Source organism: Crassostrea angulata, chromosome 9, assembly GCF_025612915.1.
Source record: "Crassostrea angulata isolate pt1a10 chromosome 9, ASM2561291v2, whole genome shotgun sequence".
NCBI classification, from domain to species: Eukaryota; Metazoa; Mollusca; class Bivalvia; order Ostreida; family Ostreidae; genus Magallana; species Magallana angulata.
Genome location: NC_069119.1, coordinates 17,852,227 through 17,868,948, shown reverse-complemented (window position 1 = coordinate 17,868,948; position 16,722 = coordinate 17,852,227). Strand labels below are relative to the sequence as shown.

Sequence of the window (16,722 nt, the reverse complement as noted above, 5' to 3'; positions counted from 1 at the left end):
GATTAAGTTACTAAATAATTAAAATATCAATAAATCTGATAAAGAAGATCTTGTTGTCCGTCCTTCGATTTACCCGGTAAATGTAGCCACTGAATGCGAGATTACGTCCCCCTCTTCTGTTGGTGATGAACTTAACGTTGATCTGTGCATATGCCATTGTGAGTGAACAGTGATGATGTCTGGATTTTTTCCTTCTATTTAAACAATTCTGCAATTTGTGTTCATTTATTTACAGCTTGGATGAGGTCGGTTCAACATCATTTATTTACAGCTTGAATGAGTTCAGTGTAACATCATTTATTTACAGCTTGGATGAGTTCAGCTCAACATCTTTACAGTAATTGATTTTAAAACTATTTAAAAATATCAAAGGGAATTTTTTTTACCATAATGATGTTCAATTACTTGATTTTATGACTTTGTAATTAAAAAATATTTAAGAGTATGTCGTTCATTTATTCACAGCTTGGACAAATTTGTTGAAGAAAGTTTTTTTTTATCATAATTTTATCTCAGTAATAAAATAGATATTCATCGTTTAAAATCTCTGATTTTAATTTATACCTTAAGATATAATGTTTTATTTTTATTTTGTTAAGATGTAAATTTAAAAATGAAGAAAGATATTTAATTTTTTTTTTAATAATATTGAATGATTATTTTATTTCACTTAAACATTTAGGTTATTAAAAAAATATGGTATTTTTAATATAAAGTCAGGTACATGCAGCCATTAGCACTATTTATTGCATCTCTTTATTTTTTTAAATATTAAAAATAAGACAATGTTGTCTACCTGTGAACCAAAGTATATACAGGTAAAGTCTACCTGTGTCCCAAAGTATATAGAGGTAAAGTCTACCTGTGTCCCTTTAGAGGGCCCCATAATTGCCTTGACCAATCATTATTTTTAATTGAGGAGAAGGCGTTCGGAGAACACACCCTTTTATTACAGAACCTGTTACAAAAACAATCGAACTGTGCTGCCTTACAGAGCAATTAATTAGACGCTAAATGGCTTTGAATTGATCAAGATACATTAAGAATTATTATTTAAAAAACCATCTGTGTTCAAACTTGTTCAGTTATTAAGTTCGAACAATACCAAAGAGTTATGTAACCTTGGTAAATATCTTCACTATGCAACTATGTTCAGAAATTCATTGCTCTAGTTAAAATTATAGAATATTTTTTTTCTATTACAATTGGTAAATCATAATTTCAGTATGATATATCTATTGTATCTCACAATATCTTATATGATGTAAACATATATGAAAGCTGTATGTTGTTCTCCATAGCGAGAGTGCACGCTCTGCAGAGACTCTGAAGCCTACTGGCTTCGCATTTTGCGTGCCTCGCATATGTTTAAAAATGTTATTATGTTTAATGCTGATGAGCTTATTGCTCAAAGTTGAAATAGATAATAATTAACGTATATTTTAAATTGTTGTCAATTATGTATGTTTGCATTTTTTTTTAAGCTAAAAATTTGTCAAAGTAGAGCTCTGGGGCCCGTTTCACTAAAAGGCGTAAGATACGACGTAACTTAAGTTAGGCCTTAGGGCGTACGCCAAAATTTAGTCCGGTGTAAGCTGCGTTTCACTAAGAGGCGTACGCCTGGCCGTAAACACTAGTATCGGACTAAGTTAAGGCCAGACTTACGTCCTTGACAACGAGCTTATGTACATGCGCAGACAGATTATAAACAGTAGAAAGGAAGATAGATAGATACATATATAGATATGTAGATAGATAGATAGATAGATATTCTTTAGATAGATAAAAAGATAGAAACTTGTCAATTGTGTTTGTGAGAGATAGAGAGAGAGAGAGAGAGAGAGAGAGAGAGAGAGAACCGTAAAGTATTCAGGCATATTAATCCTGTTTAGCGACAAAATCACACAGCAAAACTTGCTAAGATGTTTTATTTGAAAGATATATTTGATGAAGCATATAGGATATGTTCATTCAAAATTATTAACTCAACAGAACTATTTTGTTATCGATATCTCCGAGAATTCAACCATGTTTCGAACACCCTTGGAATTTCTATTTTGATCATGTGTCAATTATGGCCGGAGTATAGATATTTTTTTATTAAATTTTCTGGTTTCCTTTTGCTATATCATTGGATGAAAATCAGTGAATTTGTTTGAAAAAAAAAATAAAGCGAATTAATGCAGTAATGAGCTTTTTAACCATGGATTGGAAAATATTAAGCAAGCATCGAACAACCATTCAACAGATACTAAAAATAGCGAAATTTTAATATCTCATGCAAAAAAACCCCGAAGAGGCTCGGATAAATATATTTATTATTTTCATATTAAGATTTGTATCAATGACAAATGTGGAGCAAGAATGACCTTGGAAATAATTGATGAATTCCAAGTCTAATTTGTTTTTTCACAATTTGTTTCCGAAGTAAGCTTTTTTTTCCGAATTAAGTGAAAGGGTACATACAAATCATAAACGCATGCACGTTTATTTGTAAATGTGTGTGTCAGACGTATGGTGAACTCAACATAAACTGCCCAAGTACACTTACATGTGTATTTATATATTGAAGGAGTCTTCATATTAATTTGAAGCTAATAAAAAGGATGTGTATGTAACCTACGAAATAAAATCTATTTAATTTTGCATCGGTTGTATGATAAATAAGTTATCTAATATTTATAAAAAAAATTAGGAACTTTTGACGACTCTAAAACATAGTTGGAGCTTTCATCATATTTTGGTATTTACATTTTAACAATACTGAAAATACTTTTGAGATTAACCGTAGTTAGACTACCTAAGCTAACACCCTTTACCCACCAAAAATGAAATAAAAATAGAGGAAAATAGTGAATTTCAAAATATCCCGCTCACGCATAATTTGCGTTGGAGTTGGGCGGGGGGGGGGGGGGGGGGGTGAAATGCTTGAAATGCTAGACATTTCTTATACAAATATACCTTTGTACTACATACTCATCATGTATGTATATTTTCTGCAGTATTCATTGCCCAATTTACTAAAAAATATGAAACGTAAATCAAATTATTGAATAAAAATAATCGAATGAAAACTATATATCGATTGTCTAAATATGTCATTTTTAACATGTAAACGGCAAGTGCATATATAAAGAATGTGCATAAAACATGGTAAGATAGTTTCTAATCGAGAATTGGTACCACCTATCAAAACTTTCTATCTTCTTAATTTCATATGAAATTAAAAAAAATTACATGACAAATTGTACAATTTAACATTACGGTCAGCACCGATATTCTCAGCAACAGAATTAGCAATAATTTCATGTTTACGCCATAAGTTACGACTACCCTTGGCTAGGCGTAGATTTTTGTCTTAACTTAAGGCGGGCGCAAAGTTACGCCTTTTAGTGGAACGGACCTTAGTCCAAATATTTGACTTAAGTCCGGACTTACGACAGGCGTAAGGTTACGCCGGACGCATGCCTTTTAGTGAAACGGGCCCCTGGGACAGAGTTCATTAAGGCTGTGAGAGAGATTGTTGTAGATAAGTTAGGAAATCTTCGATTTTAAACTTCTAATGTAACAGGTTATCAATTTAAAATTTACAAGCTGCTATGAGAACTTAAGTTTAATTTTTTTCTCTCAAATTAACTACACAATTTAGTTTGTAAAAAAAAGAAAATAACCAAACAAACAAACAAACGGAGATGCTTTCATGTGACAAAAATGTTAATCCTCCTAACACTAGTCTTTGATATCTTCTTTACTTAATCTCCAGGCAAATTAAATAATTGTTGGACAATAGAAGTGTGAAATTATCGTAACAGCTATATGTGTGAATGTTTACTTTTCTGGCATGCCATTACTATCCCTTTGTCATAAAAAAAGCAATGCCTGTCAAAAAAAAATAATTGTAAGAGAGAATGGTTTAAGATCTGGAGGAGAACGGTTGGGGTAAGTTAACTGTGCTGGAACCCCACACGTTAGTGGAGTGTGTGTGATATCGGGCTAGCTGTGCTGGATTTCCGCACGTTAGTGTCGATTTTGTCACAGAATTATATCGGACTGTCCGCACTGGAATCTCTGCACGTTATTAAGTTGTTATCTCGGAACTCCGAGAATCGGTTTTCATTGAAATACCATGTACTGTTATTCCATCAACTTAAATACAACTTGTTGAACCTTTGTTTCGTTTTTATTCAGCGTAAACTTGAGCGAGTGTAACGAATTGAGCTTTCCCATGAATTCACCTTATGGATTTTAAGAACTTTTACATTATACAATTTACAGTTTACAATACAAATACAAGATACGTTCGCGAAAGTTGGGTAGTATTTTAGTAGAAAGCTGATTGGCATGCTACCGGGCTAATCGCAACTTCACGGAAAATTCGCGATAGGAACTTTTACACTTAAAATTCATTGGTGAAATTTATCTACCGGTACATGTACTTTGTTGTTCATTAGTGAAACAGATTTTTAAACGTATCTAAGAGAAATTACTAATCGTAGAAATGTTTTAAAGCTACGAATCAATTATGAAAATTTTTAAATGAAACGCCAATTAGTATCCCCCTTCCCGAGGCTGAATAAGATATTATGATAAAATTTTAAATAACGTAATTCAGAAAACCGATTATTGTCAACGATGATTATAATGTCAATAAAACGAGAGAGTTTGTAAACAATGTTCATGATCACAGATTAAGGAAGAGTTTCATTTTATTATAATATTTATTATCATGATATATGTAAAAAAAAAAAATTATTATAAAAAGCCCTCTGTCTTTAAACTTGTTCAATTACTCTCGACAAAGAATATCAATGACCTTCATTATCCTGTTTACTTTCCTATCAATTTTATCATCTTCATTTTTTCAATGTCAGATATATATACTGTCGCACCTGTTTAAGCGGCCACTTGTGGGATAATGACAAACTGGCCACTTAAGACAGGTAGCCTCTTATTCAAGGTTTCAAATTAAGGAAGCAAAAAAAAACCACCGAGTTTCTTCATTTTGGCTCTATTACACGGATGTATTAAAATAGCATCTGTAATGGCGGCGCACACGGAGATGGTGAACGCACAGCTCGGATTGCTGAGTAAACATTTAATATAAATTTTAAATGACCCTTTTAATTTAATTTTTCCATCAAGGGATTATGAGCAAAGCATTTTCTGCTAAATACACCCAAACAATAATTGTCAATTGATTAAATGCGGTAAACAATCAGAAGTAGCTTTTCCGTACAAAGGCTATGTACTGAACTACGATAGCCAATGTTTAACCTCTAAAAGATGTCAAAATTCCATTGGAGTTACATAATAACCACCCTACCACCCCTTTCATGCTCTCAAAAGAATTTTCTAGAAAAAATGTGCGTATTATTGCTGTACATGTTAAGCGCAAGACGTTTACTCAGAATGAAAAAAAATCCACTGATGATAATGAAAAACCATCTACTGTGTGTTATAGACCTTTGCTTGTAATGTTATTTTTCACTTTCAGAAAAGTAGGTCAATGACCTACTTTTTTAGTTAATGGCCATTGAATATTTATTGAAAATTCAAGAAAAATCCCATGAAATTTTACACTACGATTGAGATTTTCTTAATTATAAAAATATTACAAATAATTAAACACATTAAAAAATAAGATACAGTTTATGAATGGTAGTGGCACTAAATAAGTACACAACATTAAGACTTCAGCATCAATGTTTTTAAATAATTCAGTCCGAATTTCCTCTATCAGTTTTCAAATCCCTACCCATTTTTTATTCAATTTTACAAAAAATGAATGATGATAATACAAAAACATTTATGATATTGAACTTCTTATATTGACCTTATTCTGTTGGCATAAAATTTATATGAGGTCAATGATCAAAATTTTGAGATATGGTGTCTTTTATCGTTTTTAAGCATTTTTCAATATTTTTATTGTTCGTGCCATAAGATTATTTTAATGAATAAGTGAGGTAAAACCAACGGAAAATATGCATAATTACATACACTTAAATATAAAATCCTAACTTTGGATATTAGACTACTAACAAAAAGCTTTTAGCAGAAAACAAAATCTGCAAAATATAGTCCGAATTTCCAATGTCAGATATATATACTGTCGCACCTGTTTAAGCGGCCACTTGTGGGATAATGACAAACTGGCCACTTAAGACAGGTAGCCTCTTATTCAAGGTTTCAAATTAAGGAAGCAAAAAAAACCCACCGAGTTTCTTCATTTTGGCTCTATTACACGGATGTATTAAAATAGCATCTGTAATGGCGGCGCACACGGAGATGGTGAACGCACAGCTCGGATTGCTGAGTAAACATTTAATATTAATTTTAAATGACCCTTTTAATTTAATTTTTCCATCAAGGGATTATGAGCAAAGCATTTTCTGCTAAATACACCCAAACAATAATTGTCAATTGATTAAATGCGGTAAACAATCAGAAGTAGCTTTTCCGTACAAAGGCTATGTACTGAACTACGATAGCCAATGTTTAACCTCTAAAAGATGTCAAAATTCCATTGGAGTTACATAATAACCACCCTACCACCCCTTTCATGCTCTCAAAAGAATTTTCTAGAAAAAAATGTGCGTATTATTGCTGTACATGTTAAGCGCAAGACGTTTACTCAGAATGAAAAAAAATCCACTGATGATAATGAAAAACCATCTACTGTGTGTTATAGACCTTTGCTTGTAATGTTATTTTTCACTTTCAGAAAAGTAGGTCAATGACCTACTTTTTTAGTTAATGGCCATTGAATATTTATTGAAAACTCAAGAAAAATCCCATGAAATTTTACACTACGATTGAGATTTTCTTAATTATAAAAATATTACAAATAATTAAACACATTAAAAAATAAGATACAGTTTATGAATGGTAGTGGCACTAAATAAGTACACAACATTAAGACTTCAGCATCAATGTTTTTAAATAATTCAGTCCGAATTTCCTCTATCAGTTTTCAAATCCCTACCCATTTTTTATTCAATTTTACAAAAAATGAATGATGATAATACAAAAACATTTATGATATTGAACTTCTTATATTGACCTTATTCTGTTGGCATAAAATTTATATGAGGTCAATGATCAAAATTTTGAGATATGGTGTCTTTTATCGTTTTTAAGCATTTTTCAATATTTTTATTGTTCGTGCCATAAGATTATTTTAATGAATAAGTGAGGTAAAACCAACGGAAAATATGCATAATTACATACACTTAAATATAAAATCCTAACTTTGGATATTAGACTACTAACAAAAAGCTTTTAGCAGAAAACAAAATCTGCAAAATATAGTCCGAATTTCCAATGTCAGATATATATACTGTCGCACCTGTTTAAGCGGCCACTTGTGGGATAATGACAAACTGGCCACTTAAGACAGGTAGCCTCTTATTCAAGGTTTCAAATTAAGGAAGCAAAAAAAACCCACCGAGTTTCTTCATTTTGGCTCTATTACACGGATGTATTAAAATAGCATCTGTAATGGCGGCGCACACGGAGATGGTGAACGCACAGCTCGGATTGCTGAGTAAACATTTAATATTAATTTTAAATGACCCTTTTAATTTAATTTTTCCATCAAGGGATTATGAGCAAAGCATTTTCTGCTAAATACACCCAAACAATAATTGTCAATTGATTAAATGCGGTAAACAATCAGAAGTAGCTTTTCCGTACAAAGACTATGTACTGAACTACGATAGCCAATGTTAACCTCTAAAAGATGTCAAAATTCCATTGGAGTTACATAATAACCACCCTACCACCCCTTTCATGCTCTCAAAAGAATTTTCTAGAAAAAAATGTGCGTATTATTGCTGTACATGTTAAGCGCAAGACTGGCCATTTAATAACTTTGTAATGAAGTATATAAGTACACGTAGATATTATGTAAACAACACAAAACAGTGTTGTAATCAATTCTCGTTTAATCCCAGCAGACTTCTTACACCCAAAATTATTTGTCATTTACTTATTATCAGCCGTCGAAGTTTTGCTTCTTTCGATACGGGGTCACATGTCAGAGTCAGAAGTCATGTGATAAAGGTGGCCGTAACAGCAGGTGCGACTGTATGTACACGGCTATAAACACTGCTATGTACGCTCTTACGTCCACACGAAGATTGATTTTAGATTGTGATTTAAAAACAAATGTCAACACATGTACACTTTTCTTATGCGTATACGTTAAACCTATGAGTCGTATTGGTCTTGGTAATTACCTCATAAAAAAATTACTTGGAAATTTGTCAAATATAGTGTAGCAAATTTGTTCCTGTCTCAAACCTACTGTTTCATTATAAATAACAGGTGCATGACTCGATCGGGTAGATGCATCTCAACTTGTCCACATCGACGTAGCATTGTTTTGTATCGTAAATGAGCATGAGCGTGCACGGTTACAAATGGAAACGCACATAGAATCAAGAGAGGTATTTTAATTCTAAATTGAAAATTTCTCTTAATAGCCATCAGCAATATCTTTATTATTTTTTCTTTAACATCAGTTACTTTTATGAAATATCTTGATTTTAAAGGGAACAAAAAAAATTACAGATATCCTGCAATGGACTTTGCTTAACAACCGAAATGTAGGGAAAATTACAATTTTTTTCACTACAGTTACCATTTGTACTTTTAAGATTTTGTGTAGGAGCAATGATGTACTTGAATGCAACAAATTAACTTAATTCGTTAAAAGTTATTATATATACAACGATCACGTTATTAAGGATGACGTTTACTCAGAATGAAAAAAAATCCACTGATGATAATGAAAAACCATCTACTGTGTGTTAGAGACCTTTGCTTGTAATGTTATTTTTCACTTTCAGAAAAGTAGGTCAATGACCTACTTTTTTAGTTAATGGCCATTGAATATTTATTGAAAATTCAAGAAAAATCCCATGAAATTTTACACTACGATTGAGATTTTCTTAATTATAAAAATATTACAAATAATTAAACACTTTAAAAAATAAGATACAGTTTATGAATGGTAGTGGCACTAAATAAGTACACAACATTAAGACTTCAGCATCAATGTTTTTAAATAATTCAGTCCGAATTTCCTCTATCAGTTTTCAAATCCCTACCCATTTTTTATTCAATTTTACAAAAAATGAATGATGATAATACAAAAACATTTATGATATTGAACTTCTTATATTGACCTTATTCTGTTGGCATAAAATTTATATGAGGTCAATGATCAAAATTTTGAGATATGGTGTCTTTTATCGTTTTTAAGCATTTTTCAATATTTTTATTGTTCGTGCCATAAGATTATTTTAATGAATAAGTGAGGTAAAACCAACGGAAAATATGCATAATTACATACACTTAAATATAAAATCCTAACTTTTGATATTAGACTACTAACAAAAAGCATTTAGCAGAAAACAAAATCTGCAAAATATAGTCCGAATTTCCTCTGTTTGGATAATAGTCAGTTTTTGTTTGAGCCTAATTTCATAATAAAGTAAAACTATTGAATGTTTTGTCAATAATAATTCATTTCATAAATACTTTTTGTGTTTAGAACAAATTTTACTCATTACATTGAACTTTATAACAATCGGAATTTGAGAACTCAAACCCTGAGTAAATAACACCCTTAACCATCTTTTAGCTACATGATTTAAAGTTTAGGATATTAAAACTTATTATATTTTTTAATGCCACCTTTAAAAGTACTCAACCAAATTTGAATGCTGATGCTGTAAATATAGGTTCTATAAATTCATTCTCTTATAATACTTTACGCTAAGTTGGTCTGCTGATACAGAAAAAATCTCTCTCTATCTACAATTACTATGAATCAACTTACAGGAAAACACCAGATACCAGGAGGCCCAGCGAGCGTTGAGAATTTCAGCGATTCTAACGTTCTTCAATCGATACCGGATAACAGTATGTACATGTATACAACTTTAAAAGACTTGAAAACTTATTTGTATGAACCTCTTTTGCAATTTTTTGTTCTGCTTTTTGTTGTGGTTTTTTGTTTTGTCGTTAGTATGCGTGGTTTATCTTAATGACATTTGTAGTAATTTTTTATTTCATGCATTTTTTTTTCAAACAAACTATTTTTCGTTAGTTGTATGAAAAAATTAATAATGATTTGTTGTGTGAAATCAGGTCGCAGGCTGTCTGGAAATGCCCTTGGAGGTATTAGAAGAACGACTACTAGAAGCAAGAACTATTGTATGTGTAGTTTGATCGAATTCTCTATGCTCACATAAATTCATCTGTTGAGTAATATTATCAAAATTTCTACCCACTGCTCGCTGGGTAAAAGAAAAAAAGAAAACCATACAAGAAATTTCATGCTATGTTATAACATAGTCGATTCTGGCTCATTCTTCACCCACAGAGCGCATTTGGTTTAAGGGTGTGCAGTGACCTTGAACTATGTTTCTATATAGGTCGAAGCTGAAGGTCATATCAGAAATATGCTTTTCATCCTATGTCCATTATTCAAGTGGGACCCTTTGGGATGGTCACCATCCCTATGTTGTCTAGTTTTTATGAAAATGGCACTTATTCTTCAAGGAAAATGGTCCTTTTTCTACGGTCATTATTCTATGTCGAAAAATGACCCTTGTCATTATTCTACGGGGGTCATTATTCTGCTTTACTTCTGCCAACAATGAAATAGACATGCCTACGTCACTCTATCGTTTGACACAACTTCCCAAAGTCCAAGCTGACGTTAAAATATATCTATATCTTTATTAAATTTTACTACTTACGAAGGTCATAAAAGTAACATCAAATGTTTTGTTATACTAGTATGATATATTTTTTACTGTTGGAGATATATACATGAATGTAGTAAATTACATTTTTTTGCAAGTAACAATCTCTGCTTGAGAATTACAGCTTATAAACTGTATAAAAATAAGACCATTGCCAATTTATTTATTATTCTACCATTTCAATTTCACAATTTCCAGATTACAAATTACCAAGATACTCCGTGGTATTATCGGCTTATTCCATGCTGCGTCAATATTCAGAGACAAAAGGTAAAAAATTAACATATCAGTATCGTCTTTTCGATTTTATACTTTTTTCTTTCATTTAAAATATAGCTTATATACATGGGTGTACCGTTTCATGAATAATATACTACACACAAAACAAACATATCAAGGGTCAAAATGACATATCATTGCCTGCTTTAAGATAATTTCATCTCTTCGAAGACAAGCTTTTACGAATCAGATTTCAGATAAAGTTTTTTCTCTTTAGTTTTGAGGTCCATAATTGGCATATTAAAAATAAGTGCATGTTAGATATGTTTTCTACTTTTTCTCGCCAGGTCATTAAACCAAATACAAAGAAAAGATGCATTGGAGGATCCGGACTGTTTGGAGGAATTCGGAAATTCGCTCTTCAGAAATTAAATGAAGATTGAAAAGAATTAAAAACTTGATAATGTTATAAACTCGTTAAGAACAAAGAAACTGCTGATAACGAACATTGACGTTTAAACTATATATTATTATTAAAGTATTGTTCATTTTGTTTGATTGTGTGACCTGTTTTTTTCGATGGAGAGAGAGAGAGAGAGAGAGAGAGAGAGAGAGAGAGAGAGAGAGATTTTGAGGTGTCATTAAATGCCTATACACGGACGATTAAGATAAGAATAATTAAATATCAATAAATCTGGGTTTTTTAAATGATTATTAAAAACAATATATATTTAACATAACATCGATTTGTAACACTTAAATGTGTTAAATACTTTTTTTCTGATTGTTTAGTAAATATATCAAAACTGAATATATGTAGAAACTGTGCTTTTCGATTAATTACGCACATTTTTGCAAAAATGAATTCTTGAGGTTTTCCGACAAGAATTCCGAGCAGAAGACGGAAAGCCCCCTGTATATAAATCATTGTGTGTAACATTTAAAGAGAGAATCTCTACGATGCATTATGTATCAGTAATCTATATATATATATATTTGGAAAATTGTATACAAGCAATTTATTAACAAACAATTAAAAATAAAGTCTAGTCTACGACAGTACTGGTTCTACCTTTAAATTAGTTGTCTGTCCTTGATTCCAAACGCTACCGCTGTAGAAACAACGCTATGGTAATCAATGACGGCGAACCAATCTTATTGAACTCCAGCGTAGGAATACACTTGACTACAACAAATAAATAAGATTCCTTGAAAAAAATGCTTATGAATACATTACATTGAATAAATCGATTGATTTGTGCTTACATACTGTTTCACTTCCGTTTTGACAGAGGATCGACCCCCCCCCCCCCCCTACTCTATAAATTAGATTGGAAATATGTTCTAAAAGGATAATTTAATTTAAAAAATGAATAAGTCTCAGTCTCAGTGGTCTATATACATGTACTTGGGGGGGGGGGGGGGGGTCGGTCCTGTCCTCAAGCACATGTGAACCACAACAGAGGAACAAGTTAGCCAACTACTTGAATATATATTTGAGAGAGAGAGAGAGAGAGAGAGAGAGAGAGAGAGAGAGAGAGAGAGAGAGAGAGAGAGAGAGAGAGAGTGTGTGTGTGATTCTTATGGATATGACAACTTAAGGCATATACAAGATTAATATATAAGAGAAAAAGAAAAAGGGGTAAATGAATATATAAAATATTACTATCTGACATGATTTTAATAGAAAAAAAAGTATCTTAAATTATCATTTAAGAAAAATTGTTCTGTTTATTCATAAAATATTTTTGTTAAAATATATGTATATTTCATGTTCATTAAACAATTTAAACATATCAAAGACACCCCTTTATAATGCATGAAAAGTCCATATAATTGAAAGTACAATAAACAAAGAGATAATGAGGATCTCCTCACTTGCTCAAACTAAATTAACCCTTGGGTCCCGGGATCTCGGAAAAAATCTGAATCCTCCCGTGCTGAAGCGTAATTCAACGTAATTCGCCATCTAACGAGAGACGAATTACCAAGTTATTCTATTGTGACGTCATCAGTATTGTTGATCATTTTTAAAATCATCAAGAGAGCTCTAGTAACAGTGTGTGTTACAAAGAATTTTTAGCGATATGGACAAGACTGACATAAGAGAGGTACAATTTTTAGTTTGAAATATCATTGTGTAATTACTTGTAGTTATACCGGTATATGATCTAAATTTTATCTCATGATACCAGTAACTATCAAAATGTCATAATTTTGTAAGGAGATCATGGAAAAACCACAAGAAATAATGCGATGGTTCCCGCCTAAAACGCAAAAGGTAGGAAGAAATCAAATTTATTTTCATTATACATAAGCCTCTAGTTGTACAATTTGTGAAGAAAAAAAAACCAAGTTAATGTAAATGAATTTATTACCTAATCAAAGGGATTTTGTTGTTTTATTACAAATTAAATATTTGCGTCTATTTTGAAGTGCCGGTCAATAGACTGCGATCTATTAGACCGCCGGTCAATAGACTTCGATCTATTGGACCGCCGGTCAATAGACTGCGATCTATTGGACCGGCAACGTATTTCAGAACGCGGGTATGTTAATGTTACACCCTTTTGATAGTTCTCAGGGAATGTATATTCCTTTACACAGACGCTGTTTTTAGTACTTGGTGAAACCAAATTCAATGCTATATCAAAATGGAGTATCAAATAATCAACAGTTTTAAAGCCTCATATAAGGTAAAAGACTACATGGATTTAAAATCTAAGGGGTTGAAGACTCCCCCTTCTTTGTATAAACTAATATTAAATTGAGATGTTGTAATGCATGCAACAGGTTTTGTGCACGTAAAAGATGAAAAAAAAAATCTTAGTATATTGCATAATGGCACGAAAACCATCTGCAATATGCAAATTATAAACCCCGAAAAGTAAAAAAGGAATTAGGTAATAAAACAATTATTTAATGCTTGAACAGTCAATAGACCAGAATTTTTTTCCCTTGGTGCAGGGAACAGCTCAGCCGTTGGCCTCGGGCAATAGATCATACTGAGCTGTTCCCTGCACCTCGGGAAAAATATTCTGGTCTATTGACTGCTCAAGCATTAAATAATTGTATAATATTTGATACATATGACCTAAATAAAACTATTTATTCAAATTATCAACTAAATATACACTCTCTTGAAAATAATACTGAATTGGTTTGCAGATACTTGACGTTTGTGTACGTCTTCAGGAAGATTTCGGGAATCCCCGTCAACCAGCGACTGATTATTCTCAGTATCAGGTTAGAAATCTCTCTCTCTCTCTCTCTCTCTCTCTCTCTCTCTCTCTCTCTCTCTCTCTCTCTCTCTCTCTGAGACATAGCCATTTCTTTTTTTTACAATGCCATGCATAAAATTACAGGATCATTATAGCTACACAATTTTGAGATACGGAAAAGACTATGACGCCCAGCGAGCATTGCGAATTAGGACGATTCATGCATTCTTCCACCGCCATAAAATTACAGTATGTATAGATTTTATTTCAAAATACCAGAAAAAATTGAAATTATTGAATCTTTATTATCACTGAAGATTCGTCGTGGAATTATTAGAATTTGTGTTGTCTCAATTTTTGTGCTCTTCGTGGGTAGTCTTACCCAACTAATTTACATCCTCAAAGGAAATTAAGTATTAGAGTTATCTCTCTTTCCAAAATTGAAATCCGATGCATCCTCAAAATTACATCCCCACGGATAAGCAAACAAACCCACGAATTCAAAGATTCCGCGATTGTGAATATGTTCAAATGTTTTCTATTAGGTTATTATGATAATTGCTTTATATGTAAACAGGTGGCTTGCGCGGAACACATGAGTCTAGAGAAGCTTGAAATGAAATATCAGCTGGCAAAGCTATTCATTTATAGGAGACTTGTACAAGAAAGATTCATGGTAAGCTTTGACATTTTCTTTCCTTCCGAAAACTATGTTTAAAAGCAAGGTTTTCAAATTTTGGGGCACTTTGAATGTCAGTATTTTTACTTAAATTTTTTACAAAGCCATTCAATATAATTTTTAAAAAATAAAACAAACAACACACATGTAAGAAATAATGAAAACAAAAAACAACTTGTAATCAAACAAACCAAAAACAATTAAGCTGAGTACTCATCGCTCTACACAAAATCAAACCTATTCAAGTTGATAAGAACAACTTTATTTTTAATTCTAGGCCATGGAAAGGGAAGAAGGGAAGACAACATGTATCATCACAGAGGTAAATAGGCATGCGCAGAAAGATTGCTGTATATCTGTATCAACTTTTTCTACTTACGAAGCATGTGCGGATCTGTGTGTGTGTGTGTGTGTGTGGATGGGGGGGGGGGGGGGGGGGGGTTCCAGTCCAATCCACACTTTGCAAAAGTTGTTCCCCTTTGCGGGGTCAACCCAAAGGTCAAAAGGGAAAAAACAACTTTTCCCTTCTTTATGCAACCAAATATTTGGGCGTCCTGTAAAGAAATCTCTTGGAATTTAATTTAGACCTTCGATGTGTGGGTTGCCCCAACTTGGGGCAATAAAATTCACAGCGGAAACAGATTTCTAATGTCAAATGACAAAGTTACAACCCTCCAAACTACAAAGGCTACTGTGAGAAATATATGGGTTTTTCCCCAAAGATGGCGGCCAAGGGACATAACTTTTGTAAAGTGTGGATTTGTCTATTCAAATTTCTTTAAATTGACATTACAAAATTATCAAAAATATGCCTCAGACCCCTCCTGGCAAACTCAAATAACTGTCGGAACCCCCATCCCGGAAAATTTTTCTGGATCAGCGCATGCGAAGGTTTTAATAGCACCATCAAATGTTAGTGATAAATATACATGAATTTTTTCCAAGAACAATCTCCGCTTCAGAATTACAGCGTATACAATGTATAAAAATTAGACCATTGACAATCTTTTTTTTTATGTTATTGTTTAATTTCCCCCACAGATAACAGATGACCAGGATACCCCGTGGTATTATCGGCTAATTCCGTGCTGCGCAGGTACCCAGAAACCAAAGGTATTATCTGACTTATAAGTATCGTCTTTTCTATTTTATACATTGAATTTGATTTCTTTTATTTAAAATATAGCATAAAACCCGAGTACATGAATTTACCGTTTCTTGAATAATATACTACACACAAAAGCACACAAAAAAAAAATATCAAGGATACAAATTATACATAAGTATATCGCCTGCTTTAAGATACATGTAATTCCATTTCTTCCATGACAAGCTTTTACGAATCAGATGTTGTGAGCAAAGACAGTTTATCCATTCAGTTTTAAGGTTCATAATTGACATTATTAAAAATAATGTTAGCTATACCGGTATTTTCTACTTTTTCTCGCCAGGTAAAGAAACCAGCGACAAAGAAAAAGAGCACTGGAGGATCCGGACTGTTCTCAAGAATTCGGAAATTCTTCTGCCGACGCTCTAAGAAATGAAATGAAAATTGCAAAGGATTTTTTGAAAATGTTATATACATCTACATGTATTTTAAGATTATGATAAAAAAAACAACTTTAGCAACTGTAGAAAACGAAGGTTTAGAAGAACTTATTTCTATTAAAGTATTGTTTGATTTGTTTGATTGTGTGACCTGTTTTTCTCCCGAGAGAGAGAGAGAGAGAGAGAGAGAGAGAGAGAGAGAGAGAGAGAGAGAGAGAGAGAGAGAGAGTACACTGAATACTAATACATGCCCAAAATTATGAATGCAAAAAGATAT

The 16,722-nt window shown here is 32.3% G+C and overlaps 1 protein-coding gene across 1 annotated transcript; it reads left to right on the top strand.

Annotated features, from left to right (window-relative positions):
* Positions 1 to 13,084: 13,084 nt before the first annotated feature.
* On the top strand, positions 13,085 to 16,441 carry LOC128162161 (uncharacterized). Its single transcript, XM_052825351.1, has 8 exons — positions 13,085 to 13,108; positions 13,222 to 13,278; positions 14,166 to 14,243; positions 14,363 to 14,467; positions 14,796 to 14,894; positions 15,175 to 15,219; positions 15,939 to 16,010; positions 16,349 to 16,441. Exons 1-8 carry the CDS (start codon positions 13,085 to 13,087, stop codon positions 16,439 to 16,441), a joined length of 573 nt encoding a protein of 190 aa, XP_052681311.1.
* The last annotated feature ends 281 nt before the right edge of the window (positions 16,442 to 16,722 follow it).